Source organism: Varanus komodoensis, unplaced genomic scaffold (assembly GCF_004798865.1).
Source record: "Varanus komodoensis strain SLA01 unplaced genomic scaffold, ASM479886v1 scaffold87, whole genome shotgun sequence".
NCBI classification, from domain to species: Eukaryota; Metazoa; Chordata; class Lepidosauria; order Squamata; family Varanidae; genus Varanus; species Varanus komodoensis.
In genome coordinates this window covers 96794-111184 of record NW_025336565.1, presented here as the reverse complement: position 1 = coordinate 111184, position 14391 = coordinate 96794, and the positions used below count along the sequence as shown (strand labels likewise).

General features: G+C 50.1%; 1 protein-coding gene across 7 annotated transcripts in view; it reads left to right on the top strand.

Annotated features, from left to right (window-relative positions):
- The first annotated feature begins 4478 nt into the window (after window positions 1–4478).
- Window positions 4479–14391, top strand: part of PER1 (period circadian regulator 1) — a 29319-nt gene continuing 19406 nt past the window's right edge. For 2 of the 7 annotated variants that reach the window (XM_044417283.1, XM_044417288.1), the window contains exon 1: window positions 12393–13713. In XM_044417283.1, coding sequence (XP_044273218.1) covers window positions 13656–13713 — 58 coding nt within the window. In that variant the 5' untranslated portion in view covers window positions 12393–13655. Of the gene's footprint in view, window positions 4581–12391; window positions 13714–14391 lie in introns of those variants that run through there. The other 5 variants (XM_044417286.1, XM_044417285.1, XM_044417284.1 and 2 more) reach the window with 5 other exon arrangements.

The window sequence follows — 14391 nt, the reverse complement described above, 5'->3', positions numbered from 1 at the left end:
AGATGGGGTAATTCACACCATTTCTGCACTCAATTCCCTCGTAAAAGGTTTGAAAATAAAAATATACACACCTCCTCATCTTCTCACCCCAAGGTGTGATTCTTAACATAACTCTTAAGGATTTACCAAATATGTCCTGTACATTTTCCTGGGAATAATGCAAAACACATTGATTCTGGTTGACTTCATGGCCAAGTATAGGGAGGATGAGTAGGATATTGGGTTGAATCCAATGTTAGTTCACCTTGAAACCCATTCTTTTCAATGTTCTCTGAGTGGGATAATCATCGGATGCAACCCATCTTGGCCCTTTGGGTTAGGATGGGTCTTACTTTACTAGTCTGCAATGGCCGCATGGCCCTCTGCAGGCTAAAATTCAACATCAAATGGCGGGGTGGGGGGGGGGGAGGAGAGGTGGGGATAAAGCAATTAGCAATTATTTCTGTTATGCATGTGAAACAGTTTGAGGAATAGAGGGCATTTGTCCAAATGATCTGAACTGTTGTGCCACCCAGTGAAAAATGGATACAAAATGGGTATCTGTATTTACCCCTATCTGTGGAAATTAGCATCAAATGAAACAAATCAAATCATTAAAAACATCCATTTCCAGATCTTGTGAGGGACAAGAACACAAGCAAAGCCATGCTGGATCAGACCAAATCCATCAGATTATTAAATAAAACACATAAAGCCAGATGACTGAATAAAAACCGGTAGTGCCTTAAATATGGAGGGGGGGGCAGCTCCAGTGGGCTTTGCTAAGGTCACTGAGCAAGTTTTGGCCTACCAGAGATAAGCAAGGCTAGGTGCTTTTCTGCATACGCAGGTCCATCATTGTACCTGTAGGTGACGACTCCAGCTTGTACGTAAATTGTGCGCTGCCAAAGACGGTTCCTGGACATGCCCCAATTGCCTCAAATGCCACGAACAGAGGTTCAGGATGACTTGCTGGCCGAGTGTGCACTGATCAAACACGGGAGAATCGAGGGCTTTGGCTTGGGTGACTATTGAGTTAATCCTATACTGAGCTCTGCCATCGAAATCTTTAAGAAGCAAGTGCTTGAAATAGACTTTGGAGTCTGGTGCAGTGCGCAACGTCTCCAAGCAGTGCCTGAGTTTTTGAATGCTTAACCAGCTTGTGGGCCTCTGCAGAGAAAGCCATCAAGCCTGTATCTGACAGCAACACCAAAAGGCCCTCGATGTCGCAGCACAAACACAAATGGAATTGCTCAGGTGTAAAGGGTCCCTGGCACACTGCCAGGAGGGACACTCTGCCCAGCAGGTTTTCTGGGAAGATTCCTTTGCACATGCTGGTGCGACAGGTGTGACATTAGAGCCCCCCGGCATTAGTGCAACATAATTTGTGTTAATTGAGCGACACTGCCTCTGACATGTGCAGAAAACCTACTCTGTGGCTCCCTGGGCACCGGCGTGGTGTTTTGCCCGTGCTGAAACTCTTGCCCACTCCTTGTGATGGATCTGCAACTTTGGCAAAGTGCTGGACTTGCCTGATTTTTATTTTTATTTTTTTTTGGTGGAGCGGCAAAAAAAAATCTTTGTCCAAAGCATGTGACATGGTTTGCAGTTTTTAATGAGTTTACAAGACACTGCTTTGATGCAGCAAACCAAAACCAGACACTGAATTCATAAAGTCTAACATTAAGGGCTTAACGCTCACAGCGCCAACTACTAGCAATAATCTTTATTGCAAAATTCTAACATTCCCATAAACTAATTTCCCCAATTTTCCCATTTGCCTATTAGACATTAATAGTGCATTACACAGAACCTCTTGGATATAAAAAATCTCTGTTTATTTTCCAAAGAAGTCTGAGAAGCCAAGTTTCTTCCATGCTGTTGCGTCCACAGGAAGGGCAAAGAAACTGCCACACAGCAAAATCTGAAGGATGCCTTTTGCATACATTTATTTATTATTTATTAATTAAAAGGTGTTCTAACCCATCCACTACAGACATCTTGGGACGGTGTCCAAAAAATCCTGATTTCCATATTAGCGGAATTCTTAATGCCCCTCAAATTCTACCTCTCAATTTGTGATCAAAATTTAAAAATTAAGATCCCTGTGATAATCATTCTTTATGCCCTTCTATTGCTTAAATCCAGCAGTATATGCATTCTTACTTTTAAGGAACATCCTGTATCCAAAACAAATATTCAGATATCCAAAGCAAAGCGAACAAATATTCTTGCTTCGGACAAGCCTTTAAAACTTGCCAGTTTCACCCGCCGGCAAGAAGTTAAAAAAAGTCAAAGCTCAACTTCCTGGTTGATGTTTCCTGATGCAATGCTTGGAGAGGTTTCCTCACAATGCCATGGTGGTCCGCTTCTGCCACACTGAGGTCAGAACGGTCTCGTTCAGGAGCCTGGTCCAACCCCTTTATGCCCAAGAGCCAAATTCCATTTGGGTGATACTTCTGGGGTTTGCATTTGAACAGTGGTGGGCCGAAAGCAAAGAGGGGAGGCCCAAATCCCAGCAATTTTTATTTTAAAGGGCATAGTGCCCCTAAGGAATCTTTAAAGATTTGCACATGGCATCATGAGCGAAGAAAACTGGGAAGTCACCAGGTGGTCTGGGGAAGAGCAGGATGACCACCTGTGCCGCCTGCGCCCCACAGAACTGAAGTTTAATACCGCCTGTCTGGTTAAAGTACACGAAAGGAAGGAAGGGAGGGGAGGAAGGAAGGAAGGAAGACAGGCAAACACTCCTGATTCCTCAAGATATGCAAGCTGGGCACAAGCGTTTGCAGGCCAGACTTCATCCGAGGTCTGGAGCGCAGTCCTCAGCTTGGCGGATGCCGGCGCAGAACAGGGCAGCGTCCTTCCAGGGCCACCCAACGGCAGGACTGGAAGAGCTGCTTTCGCGGTCGTGTGGGTGGAAGAGAACAGCTAGGCCCTGAAGCTTGGCTATTAATAATGACAGGCAGATGGAACAAAATGTGCTTGCCTCCTGACCCATCTTCCTGTGCTGTGATTTGCTGGTCCCTGTGCAGGGAGAGGTTGCCCTGGCATGCGCAAACCTGCTTTTCTGCTGAGATGGCTTGCCAGCCAGAGGGAGGGTGCCATGGGGGCCGCGGCGCATGCAGCGCTTCAGGATAAGGCCGGGGCGCTCTCTGATCCGGGGCGTGGGATGGGATCCCCGCTGCCCTCCTGCAGGGAGGTGGGGTGGAGGCGGCACCCAAAGGAAGGGGGTGGGCGCCCTACTTCCCTTCCCATGGACTTTCTGTCCTTTGCAAAAGGCTTCAGTTAGAAACTACCATGTCTGGGTGCTGCCTTATGGTAATCATTCCAATTCTGCTTCAGAAGGTCTAGGATTTCTCCCCGCACCTCCAGTCTTTAAGCATCAAAAATATTCTCACAAAAGTCCGGAGAATGGGCAGTGATTAAGTCTTGCATATGTGTTTGCTGAAGGCAAACCTTTGGACAAGAGATCTGCGAGATGGAGGTCTATGCATTCGTGAATTAATCAAGAACTAGAAACAGAAACAGAGCGAGTCAGAAGGGGTCTCCTGGGCCATCTAGTCTGACCCCCGGCTCCACTCACGACATGCCCACAATTAAGAAGGTAATTGTTGAATCATATGGAAACATTCCATATAGTACAAAATAGGGGCTTTGGTCGGTAAGCAGCATATTTGCAGCATGTGAGAAAGCCTGAATGTGACCTGCATCTTTGCAGACACCTCATAGAAAACCACAACCAGCGCACGCACACACACACCAGCTCTAGTGTCACCCAAGGCTTTTGGTTGCTTCGGCCGCCATGGACGTATAGGGCTGCACCGCTCTAGTAATATTTGTATGTATAATTTGAATTATTCATATGTATGATTTAAATATAATTTTAAAATCGGGGTGTACATATTTCATATCGGCTCAGCTGCATATAATTTAAAAAGAAAGATGACCCTAATCGGGTCACAGGTTTTTTTTTCCTAATTTCGGGGGGGATTTAATAGCGCCCGCAAAAGAACAAGGTCGAAAACGAAAAGCCGGCCCCGCCCCCCGGTCGGCGCCCCGCCCCCATCGCCAACGGTCATCCGCTCGAAGCTCCACCCCGTCTCGCCCCGCCCCGCCGCAAAGTGTAAACATCCGCAGCAGCTGCTGCCGCGTGAGCCTCGCCGCACGTGTACTCCCTTTCGCAGGGGGCAGGTTCCGGGCGAGCCAATGGGGAGTGGAGCTCCGGCTGCAGCCAATGGGCGCCCGGAGAGGGTGCGGCCGCGGCATGCGGCCTCCTGCATGCTCCTGCGGAGCGACCCAATCGGCGGCGGAGAGGGGCGGGGAGGCCCGCTGGGGCCAGGCCGGCCGTCACGCGGCGGCTTGTATGTTGCGGCGGCGGCTGCCCAATGAACGGTGCGTCGGAGGGTGACGCGCGGGGCGGGGCGGCCAACATGGGGCGGAGCGGGCGCTGCGGCGGCCGGGATTGGGCCGAGGCGCCGAGGGGGCGCGGCCTGGCGGCGGCGGCCTCACGCGGACGGGTGCATGGTGCTGGAGCGGCGGCGCGCCGGGCGGGTGCAGTCACTCGCGACCAGGGAAGAGGCGAGACGGGCGGCGCGGAGGTGAGTCGCGGGAGTGGGGCCGGGCGGGGGGCCGGGCGGGGGGCCGGGCCGGGCCGGGCGGGGGACGAGGCCGCTTCGCCCGGCCGGAGGCTCGATGGCGGGGTTTGAGGAGGGAAGGGCGGCCCCTTTACGAAGGGAGCCACGTCCCGAGGGGCCCGGGCCCGGTGCTGGGGTGGCCAGAGCCGGTGTGGCGCAGCGGCGAGGTGCTGCTCTCCGTACTGCTAGCCTAACCTACCTCACGGGGCTGTTGTGACGTTAAAATGGAGAGAGGTGACCCTCAGGAGCTGCCTCGCGTTCCTTACCCGAGGAAGACGGGCGGGTTGTAAATGAACCTGAGGGAGAGGGGAGGGCTGAGGAGGTCGTGGGACTGCAGTGGGTGTGCTTAAAGGGGACGAGCGGCAGGGAAAGAGTGGGGAAGAAAGAGGTGGTTGGAGGAATCGAGCGGGGAGGAATGTGGGGGTCTGAGACAGGAATGCCCACGGAGGGATCCTGTTTTGTTTGCAGTTTGAGGAGGGTGGTGGGGAGTGAAAATGGAGGGGGAGTTAAGATGGAGAAGAAAGGCTGGGAGGAGGGATAGGCTGGAATTTGGGCTGTGCAGAAGGGGTGGGAACCAAGAAGGGAGGGTGAACTGTGTGGCAGGGGTTGGTGTTTGGGAGAGGGAAGGGAAGGAGGCCGAGCATCCGACCATACAGGGAGGGAGAGAGGGTTTGGCTAGATGAATTGGAATTCATATGGAGTTTCCTTGCTTGGGCAACAGAGATGAAGGGTTGCTGGGAAGTAGAGAATGAGCATCTGTGCTGAAGTTTGGTGAACAGACCGTATTCCTTTTTAAATGCATATATGGCTTAGCTGGTGACTAATGAAGCTACATACCAAGGGTTGGTACTTGCATGTACCTGTGTGGTGTCTGTCATTTCAGCCCAAAGTATTTGATTTTATAAAACAGTCATCTTGTTTTAAGTAATAATATAAATAAAACCTATTTAACTTGTTTTATGCTTCAAGAGTGATAACTTTTATGGAATGGCAAATTGTTGTTATGCACTTTTAAATTACCTCTGAATTTAGAATGGTTGCCCTCTTGTCCGACAGTTCAGCTCAGCTCAGCTCAGCTCTTGTAATCTTAAGGCTGTGCCTTCCTTTATGGAGTCAATCCATCTCTTTTTTGATAAAGAACTGGAATGTGGAGGGGGTTAAATTAGGAGAAATAGTGTGTCTTCAGTGGCATAACAAACAGGAGCCATAGTAAAGGACCTCAACTGAGAAGGAATTAAACCTCTCCCCAAATTCTGCCTGGTTAATTAGAGACAGGAGAAGGAGAATGAAAGTGTAAGGGAGAGCTGGGGGTAACAGAAGTTGGAGGCTTGCCCATAGGAAGCAGGGAGATGGCATCTAGAGACCATCTAATATATGGGGAAGTGGGACTGAGGTGACTTGCTGGGGAGACATGTGAGGTTGTATGGAAGACCACCTTTTGACAGGTCAATAGGAGTGACTTTCCATAAGCCGGGGCCTGGAAATTTGTGGACGCAAGATTTTATTGGATTCCAAGTCCCATCAGCCCCAGCCAGTGGTTAGGATGATGGGTATTGTTAGGATGATGGCCCAACTCTGGAGGGCCATGCCTTGTCCAAGCTCTACCATAAGAAGAAAAACCAAATAGGGGAAGACCAGGAACAGAATTAAAAGGAGGACGTGGTTAGAACACTTACACAGATCACTGTCTGGTCTCTGTGCAAACACACTGCTTCGGTCTAGTGCCTTTTCCGGAGAGGCAGACTCCTGCGCTCCATCTGTGAAAACTGAGGCAGTGCTGAGACCTCCCTTGCTGCTCTGGGAGGTCTCTCGGTTGGGGAGCAGCCACGTCTTTCTGCCTTCAGAGATGGCCTGAGTAGCTTTTGTGGCTTGGCCACAGCTGTATTCAACAGAAACAACTCTAGAATTAGTCTCTTGCCTGTTATTCCAAGAGGCTGAAGCTGCTCTCAGTGACTGACATGGTCGCAATTGTAATCCTCAATGCTTTTCCTTTGTGTGGTGGCTAATTTCTCTTTGAAAAGAGGGGGCTCTGAGAAACAGCTTTATCTAGAGCTGGGCAAGCAGACGTGTCTACATACGTCTTTCGTAAGAATTATGTGCTTAGATAACGCCAGTGACTATTCAGTCCTATACAGTCTCTCTGTGGCAATTATGTAATATGTGCCGAGAGCAAAGAGTGCTTTGTGGAGACCTGCTGGGCTGCTTGGGGTTTTGTTTTCATGTAATATTTCTTTGGAGATGACTCATTATGTCATCTGTCTTCAACTGTTGGCTGCTCGGTGATAAGTTTGTCCAAGCTCATGGACTGAAAAGAAGCTATAGTGTTTGAAGTTGCCACATGTATACACAGTGAACTGTCATTTTGTATGTTTATTTTGCAGACATAATTAGCATGTATACAATTTAAGGGCAAAACAGTAATGTCAGAAGGTGAAATGCAGAAGCCTAAGGTATTCAAAAGGAAATTGCTCAGCCTAATAACAGAGGAGAAAAGAAACAAGACAGACCAAGTTGTTGAGTAGCCAAATAACCACCAAAAATATAGCTGTATATTAAGAAAACATGAACAAGTTGAGGTCAGATCAGTTTGATTAGTATTTAGCAAGAGCATATCATACCCAGTAGCCTGAGATGTTCATGCTGTGTTCTGTTTTCCTCAAAATGTATTTTATTTTTATTTATTTATCTAAAACTTCTGTATATTGCCCTTCACGGTGTCTCAGGGCTGCAACAATATTTACTCATATCTCAACTTTCAGTGGGGTTTCTTAGTGAGCTACTCTTTGAGGGACAGGTTAACTCCATACCTCATTAGCTTCTGCAGTGGTGCTGCTCAAATGATCCCAGACTATTCAGTGAGCCCAAAATACGCGTGTTGTTCCCCTTCAGGCACTTGGCATGGTATAGTCTCCCCTCTTGCTTGGACTTTAATAGATCCAAGTACAGCCTCTGCTAGCAAAGAAGGAAGAGCAAAGCAACCTGGGAATGCCTCCTTGGCTTCTCTTGAAGTGAGGGTAGCATGAGGACTGGTGGCTTTTGCTTGGGAAGACCTCAAATCTCCAAGGTGGGAAGGAGTTGATTCTCCAGCTTTCTTCCAAAACCTTCAGTGTGGATTTCCCCTCTTGTCTCGGATTGATTAATATGTTTCTTCATATTGAAATACTTGAGGCATTGGCAGTCAGCCTAGCCAGGGAGTGGAATAGTTTCTCCTTTGCACTGAGCTTGTTTGGTTGCTCTTGAAGTCCAAACTAGCAGACAAACTAACATCAAGGGGGGAAAAATGGGGGGGGGGGACACATCTGCAAACACCCTCCTTCAAATTGTGTTTGTCCACTCCTTACATAAATTGAGGGTCCATTTCTCTGACAGTTTGTTGAAAGAATTAAAGCGCTGTTCCTTCCCCTCTTTAAGGGAATCGCATTGTGTGGCTGAATGCTTCTTTTCCTACTGCTGTTCCCCTTTTCCTGGCTTTTACTTAACAGCCTGACTTATTGAGGGTGGCATTCTGACATATTCTCTTGCAATTAGTTTTCCCCTCCTATGCACTGTCCTGGCAGTTTATTGGGTCCCACATTTGGCATCTAGAGATGGTTTGTAGTTGCTCATGTTTTCAGCAAGATGGTGCATGTTGAGTGTGCTCTGAGAAAAATACATTTTGAAAGAAAGACAGACAAGAAGGAATTGTATGTGGACAGCTAAATATCAGCCTTGCTTTGAATGCGGCCTGAAGTTCGAGCATTTAGGACTTCGGAACTCTGCACTGATAGGGATTCATGGCTCTTCCACAGCAGAAGCTAAATGTACCTAAAATTATTTAAATGGAATATGCATACATTCAAAAAACTCTGCCTGGCTGCCTAAGAAAACCCCGAAGAAATCGGATGACCCAGAAAACTTGCTGGAGTGGAGCGCTCTGGCCAGCGTTGCAATACGTGCTGTGCCGCTGGGACAGGCAGATGGTGGGACAAACTGTGCCACTGAAAAAGAACAGCTGAAGTGCAGCTTAACTTTTGACAGAGATGAGCGGGCTCCGCGGAGCGAAACAGCAGCGGGATTATGGCTGAGAACATCCGAGTCCCAGGCATTCCGGCAGGTCAAGGCTCCATTTGCTGGAACGTTTATAATTAACAGTCACCAGTGCTGGGATTAAGCACCCTCAGCTCGGCGCCTAGAGAAGGAATGACTTAACATCGAGGCACGGAAATAGATCGACTGTATTCACGGGTTCCTGCGGGTGATTGGCTCTTGAAGGAACATCCAGGAGAAGGGCTTGGGTCTATCTTACCTTTGTATCCAGGACCTAAAGCTGAGAGGGTAGCGGGGGTTTGAAGAGACTCTGTCCAGGATGGGGCTGCCCAGTGAGGGAGGCGCTGGAGGGGTCTTCACAACGAGTCAAAGCAAGCATTGGAACAAAGGCTTGCCTATAGCAACAACTCACCGCGCCCCACCTCCTTTCACGCGCTGTCCAGAAATGTTAACTCTGAACCCGCTCAGGCATCCGCTGTGATGGGAAGCACGTCTGCTCTGGACTGCAGTGCGCCTCGAAACAGAAGAGCAGGCGGTGCTCTGGGTGGCTGGGATCGCATGTGCTGCTTTGAAACGGGGGGGGGGGGCTGCGGCTGGAACCCTTTTTAAGCGGTCCAGCTGGCAGGATGATGGCGACTTGGGGCTTGGCTCCTCCCCTGCAACAGCTTCCCGACTCAGCAAAAGGGCTGCGAGTGTACAGTAGGGGAAAGGTTATGGGGCGGCAGCGCCTCCGCTCCTGGTGCTGGCACTTTCCCGGGGCGTGTGTGTCCGGGCTGTTGATCCACGTGCAGAGCCCGGTTTCCCAGAGCCTCTGCCCTGTGCTGCGCCCTCCAGGGCTGCCCCAGTTACACTTAGCCTTTCTAGAACAGCACGTCCCGTCGAAATGCGTATCTGGGCGAGGCGGTTTGGCCCAAAGCCGCCGCCAGGCGCCCGGGCTTGCGGCAGGCGGGGTACTTCCAGCAGGGGGCAGTGTCTTCCCGGAACAAGCGAGGCTCGGGGCGAACTGCGGAAAGAAAGGGAGGGGAGCTTTTGTTTGCAAACAGACGCTTCTGACCTGCAAGGCCCAGTGGCGGAAGGCTCCGCCGGGGTGGCTCGCACGGCTCCGGGCTCTGCCCGTGCGTGATGTCTTGTCACAGCATCCTGGGGGGTTTCTCGGTCCATTTAGTCATCCGTCTGTAAATAGGACCTGCTCCCTCCCCCCCTCAGCAGTGGGACCTTCACGGCAGCTACTGATCGAATTTTGGTTGTAAATACTGTTCAAGAAAATAAAAATAGTGCTTTTCTGCTTTGCGTTCCATGTGCCACATGCCAAGCCGAGCAGGGGCTGGCGTTCCCCTGTCCAGCTTTTGGGTATTTGACTGAGAACTATTTGGAATTGCAAGTGGGTGCAGGTATTCCAAAATGCGTACCTCTGCACGCAGTTGTCAACATCCTCCTTGGCGTCCCTGATTAACTGGAAGTGTTTGTTCCTTCCCCCTCTGCGGCTGCCTCATTATCTTTGCAGAAAGAACAAATTAGCATGTTGCTGTGGGAGGAAGTCGCTGGCAGCCTGTTGAACCTGCAGCGCCCGCCAAGGAACACGATGTTCCCATCTGCCTTTTATGGGAACCGCCTCTGTTCCTCCAGTCGCTGCGTGGAAATAGCTGCTGGCTCTGCGGCAGGCGGGCGGGCGGGCCGGGCCGGGGAGGGGCCTCGGCAGGCGGCTCATTGCTCTCCCCCCGCCCCCCCCCCCCCCCCGCTGCCGTGGGCCGTGCAGCGCCGCGCAGCCCGCATCTGTCCGTGTGAGTCTGCGCCTGGGAAATGTTACGTAAGACGCGTGGCTGGGAGAGGAGCGACAGGGCGACGAGCCTGATCAGATGACCTGGTTATGGAAGGAATTTGGCCCACACTCGCTGGAAGGAGCGCTTGCTCCGATTACGGCAGGCGGCGAGGCAGCGCGGGGAGGAGGCCGCGAGCTGGAGCGGAGCAGAGCGGAGCCACCAGGTCTCAGGGCTAACGTTCCTACACCCGTCCTTCGCTCTTGGGGGCATTAGGCTCACGCACTCTCCCCGGGGAGCGACGCTGCTGGATGTAGGTGGAATATGGGGGCCGGGCTCTCAATGGAACCCTAACCAGAGACGGTGGGGAGGGCATGGGGCCAGCTTGCGGGGAGAGCCAGAAATCGGAGCAGCCCAGTTTCTCACTAGGGCTATTTGGAGCAAGCAGGTGATCAGCAGTGGGGACTGGGGTTTGGAGCTGCACAGCTGCATAACTTTTCTCTTAATTCTGAGTAAAGAGATTTCCAAGTAGCCCCTCTGAGTCTGTCTTTTCTTCCTTTCCTATCTGCTGGACTGACAGGCCGCTTCTGGGTCCTCCTCATGCAGGGAGTGCTTGGCGGCAGCAACACATTCCCAGGGCATCTGGCTTGGCTCAACAAGAATCCCTCTAATAGAATATACTGCACAAACTAGGCAACACAAATGTCATTTTATTGGACAAATTTGTAAGGAGGTGTGGGATTATTACGTAGGTTGTTAAAATGCACAGAACTGTTCCTGATCAAGGATGCCATATAATACGAAAGTTCGCACATTACTGTATCAAGTAATGTTGTTCCTGGAGCTAGAGAGCAAGCAAGCGCTTTGTATTTTTTTCTGGAAGTAGAAAAGTTTCTCAACTCCTTGCTGGGTGTGGAATTTAACCTTAGGCAGGGCAGGTTGTGTAGGGGACATGTTGTAATAGGAAAGAGCGCTTTTGCTTCTCTCGTCCAGTTTTTGAATATAATCTGTATAAGTTTCATTGATGGGGTGAGAATTTTACCATTTATTATCTAGTGTCTGTGGAGGAGGAAGGTAAGCATTTTGCTGCCCTTTGTGTTCCAGTATCGTGGGAGAATGGGTGTGAAGGTGGGACATTTGTGGAAGATCAGCCATAACGCATTTGATCTGGATTAGCTGCTGTGTGACTTTAGGAATAGCTCCTTTCCATTTCATGGTCAGTGTTTAATTCTTCCATTCCATACTGCTCATCTGTCATGTGTTTCATCCAGGCAACAGCGCCCTCTGTTGGCAGTTGAAGAATCAAGCACATCATACGCTGCAGTGGCCTTTGTTGTCTCCCAGTGGTGTTTTAGACAGGCCACTGGCGCTGCAGAGCGGTCTACGCAAGTTGATTCGACCTAGCAGTTCATTGGCTCCCGTAATGAATCTCCAGCGATTCGTGACCCCTGCAAGGGAGGTCCTCATATGCATGTCCTCTAAGGGGCAGGGGGTCTGCTGCCTCTGCTGGCCCTCACAGCAGCCTTGATCGGCTCCTGATCTCATTCCAAAACTAAGCCATTCCAACCTACACTTACTTTTTTCAGCTTACGTGTCTGTGGGTGGCTTTCTGTGATGGCATCATTTCTTGGCAGCTGTTTCCTTGCTGATCTGTGTAACAGTTTTCTCAACCACCGTCGCAACAGTCTTGTGCAGGCCCCTGCACGGGAGCATTTCTTCCTCTCTGTTTCTCTTCCTGTTCCTGCGGTGGAGCCTTTTCCCATGACCAATCCGAAGGACTCATGCAGCTTTTCCAGCTTTTCCTCCTAATGTTTTTATGGTAGCAAAGACTTGAAAAAGTGTGGTGAGCCAGTGGAGAGCCAGTGTGGTGTGGTGGTTAAGAGCATGGGACTGGGACTCAGAGGATCCGGGTTTGAGTCCCCGCTCAGCCATGGAGCCAACTGGGTGACTTTGGGCCAGTTACAGGCTCTCAGCCCAACCTACCTCACAGGGTCGTTGTTGTGGGGATAAGATGGAGGAGAATGATGTAAGCTGCCTTGAGCCCTTTGTAGGAAAAAGGCAGGATGTAAATCGCAATATAAATATAAAATAAATAAAAAGAAGTGGGATTCTGAGCAGAAGACATCCCTGCCTGGGTCTCTTATAAATTTCATTGAGGAAGTGAGACAAGCTAGAATGGAAGCAGCCAGATGTTGTTGTCTGTACTCCCCCCCCCGCCCACAAATGGAAAAGACGGAGGTAGTTTGGGGGTGGGGAGTTGCCTTGTGACTAGTAACTCTTACTGGCTGCCGCTTCAGTTCCACGAAGAGCCATTAAATCCTTTGCCCCAGCTCTTGAAAATAGTTTCCTCTGCTGGAGCACGCAGTTCTGAAACTCTGGGTTTATTCAGGGATGTCAGTGTTTACTTGAGGGTGCACTGAGATTTTTCCATGTCTCTTTCAACGCTGCTTGGTGTCGCAGGACGTGTTGGGCTTTTGTGGGGCAGAAAGGCACATTCCCCCAACCATGTGTGTACTGGCGAGAGGAAGCCAGTTTTCTACACTGAGCTGTTCATAAGGAATGACAGCATGACAAGGTGGAGCTTGTTCATCTTTCATCTTCTTCAGCAGTCGATGACCTGCCTCTGGATTAGTAATTCCACAGAGATTCCTCTTCCTGCCAGGGAGCGGCCAGAGCGGGCCCTGCAGAGCTCGTGGGTTCCTGTGGGGGGACCCCCAGAGAGTGCGGCGGTTGCTGCTGGCGCTTGGCAGCATGGACGCAAGGCCTGACGGGATGAAGCGAGGGATCCACTGGGGGTCCGCTGTTCGGGATGATGAAGGCAGAGAGCTTTTGTTAAGAAAGCACGAAGGCCCTTGCGTGTGCGTACTGCACCTCTTTATCAGGAGGGAAAACGGGAGTCATCCAGAGCAGCTTCGCTCCCTTTCTGACCGTGTTCGATGCAAACAAAGGTAATTTTGGCTAGGTGGAGCCACGTGGAACGCCGCATCTGCCGAGCGTTTGTCCTCTGAATGGCAACTGGAAATCTGCACTGGGGACTCAACCATTTTCTGAAGCGCCCACATCCAGGACTTCTGCTTAAAATGCCCAGATGACCTATTCCGAGGCTTAGTAGAACCAGGGAGAAATGAGCGGCCTCTTGTGTGCACTGACCTTGTATCCTCTGTTCTTCCAGGTGTTCATGGCTGCCTGTGTATGGTTTCCCTTCCAGTGTGGAAAATGCCACATCGCTGAAAGGAAAAGCATGGCTGGCTAGGGGATGCTGGGAGTTGTAGATGGGAGTTGCAACTCAACACCTCTGGGGGACAACATCATGGGTAAGGCTACTTGAGCCCACTTACTCCGGGAGAGATTAGGAGAAACGTGCCAGTGGGATGCGCTCCAGCCTTCAAGCTTTCTGGCCAAGGAGTGTAGCAGCTCCAGGATAACTTAGAAGCTCTTGGGCCTTATTTTTAAATGTCATAAATTATATTTGTACTAGCATTTTACATTTAAAGTTTGGTGTGTGTATGTATTCTGGCTTTTCTGCAATAATCTTCTTTCCTCCATAGGCTGCCTCATGACTGTTCTGGCTATGAGCTGCTCTTTTAAATGCGGAATCTCTTCTTCTACTCCAACTTTCAGGTTCTTTTGGAAGGCACATGAGCCAGATGGGTAGTTACCACAAGTAGAATAAATTGTGTAAACTAAGCAACTGATTACATAATGTGCACAATTCTTAGGGGTGTGTCTTACATGGAATCCTAGCTACATGTGTCCACACACCTGGATCAAGACACCCCGTCTTGAAGAGTTTGTGAGTGAAGTGTACTTTAAAAGGTGGCTTTATTTTTTAAGGGATACTGAGGCATGAAAGCTGCTTTCCATAGGTTCATGAAATATAAAATGATTCTTGGGTGGAATGTGCAGAATGAAGAGGAAGCTCAGAGTTGGAAAATGAAATGCATGTGACAAGCAAGAGTCAACTGCTTTAGTATTATGGCAGATAACTGGTT